Source organism: Oratosquilla oratoria, chromosome 28, assembly GCF_046742065.1.
Source record: "Oratosquilla oratoria isolate Oo_2021 chromosome 28, ASM4674206v1, whole genome shotgun sequence".
Lineage (NCBI taxonomy): Eukaryota > Metazoa > Arthropoda > Malacostraca > Stomatopoda > Squillidae > Oratosquilla > Oratosquilla oratoria.
Genome location: NC_134804.1, coordinates 41,789,011 through 41,790,643, shown reverse-complemented (window position 1 = coordinate 41,790,643; position 1,633 = coordinate 41,789,011). Strand labels below are relative to the sequence as shown.

Genomic DNA, 1,633 nt, shown 5'->3' with positions numbered 1-1,633 from the left:
TATTTCTCGTATATTTTCTCCGCCTTCAGTTACATTTGTCATAGTTTAAATCAACATATATATATATGAATATAACAAAAAAACAACGGAAGTTCCTAAATTTGGGACTCAATTGTCATTAAATCAGCAAACGCAAATCTATGGATAGGCGTATCGAATTGGAGATATTACTGGATGACATTCAACATGCTAGAGCGAAACAAAAAGGTTACAACGTCTCCAGACCTCCAAGCTGAAATTATCAGAGAAGCCAACACATCAAGAGGGCACTTTCGTAGTTCTCTCCTCAGTCCTGAATTAAAAGCTGCAGCTAAGGAATTAAAATATAATGACGCTATTGTAATCCGTCGGGCTGACAAATCTTCCATCTTTGTGATTTTGGACAAAGAGGACTACATGAACAAAATGATGAACATACTGGGAGACACTACAAAATTCAAGCAGATCACGAAAAATCCAACAAATGACCTCAAGACCCGTCTTAACCGTATAATAAGATGCAACAATAGTACTGTTGGTTCTCCTAAACTTTCTCTCATTGATGGTGATTGCAAACTTGGTTATGCTTATGGGAACGTCAAGACCCATAAACAAGGATTCCCTCTTCACCCCATTATCAGTCAAATACCATCTGTCACTTACAAACTCGCAAAACGCCTGAACGAACTCATCACCCCTTACACCCCTGTTTCTTATAGTTTAAAGTATTTAGAGGAGTTCCTCGACATTTTAAGATCTACGCCACCTTCGGGTGTCATCGGTTCTATGGACGTGGTCAGTCTCTTTACCCATGTCCCCGTGGATGAGACTATTGACATGATTTGTAGTAGGATCTACCACGACAGAGAAGCAGGAGACACCCCCTTGGCGATACCTGAAAACACACTCGGCAATTAGGTCCACATCATCAGCGTATGTTAGATTATTGACTCTAATGTTGTCCAGTTTACATCCACCCTCTCTATTTATCATTGTTCTAGTTATTTTCTCCATCACCAAGTTAAACAGCAAACAAGATAACACACATTCTTGCCTCAAGCCATTCTCGATTTCGAAAAATTCCTAATATCTTCCATCAACCCTTACCACTGATTTTGTGTTTGTAAGACAGACTTTTAAACGTATTATCTTGTCCGGTATTCCAAATTCCTTTAGTATGCCTCATACACTCTGTCTGTATATACTATCGTACGCTTGCTTGAAATCTATAAACAAATGGTATTGTATCGCATTATACTCCCATGCTTTCTCTATTACTTGTTTTAATGTGAAAATTTGGTTAATCGTTGACTTTCCACTCATAAATCCACACTGATAATCTCCTATTACACGCTCTGCATATACCTTCAATCTGGTATATAGTACTCTAGCAAGGATCTTATATCCAGTCTGTAACAGTGTAATGTCCCTGTAATTTGTACATACGAGCTGTATTAATTCAGTCAATTTTCTTTCTAAAACTTCTCCACCTAATTTTGAAAGTTCTATTGGGATATTATCTCTTCCTGGAGCTTTATTACCATTTAAACCTCTGATGCATTTTCTTATTTCCTCCAGCGATGGTTCCTCCAGGTAATCCTCTGGTCCTTGTATATCTTTACTAATCAAAGGATCTTCAGGTTCAGGTCTATTT

At 37.9% G+C, this 1,633-nt stretch overlaps 1 protein-coding gene across 1 annotated transcript; it reads left to right on the top strand.

The window, feature by feature from the left end:
* Nucleotides 1–186: 186 nt before the first annotated feature.
* Nucleotides 187–897, top strand: LOC143040498 (uncharacterized). The gene has a single exon (XM_076211590.1). It carries the CDS (start codon nucleotides 187–189, stop codon nucleotides 895–897), a length of 711 nt encoding a protein of 236 aa, XP_076067705.1.
* The last annotated feature ends 736 nt before the right edge of the window (nucleotides 898–1,633 follow it).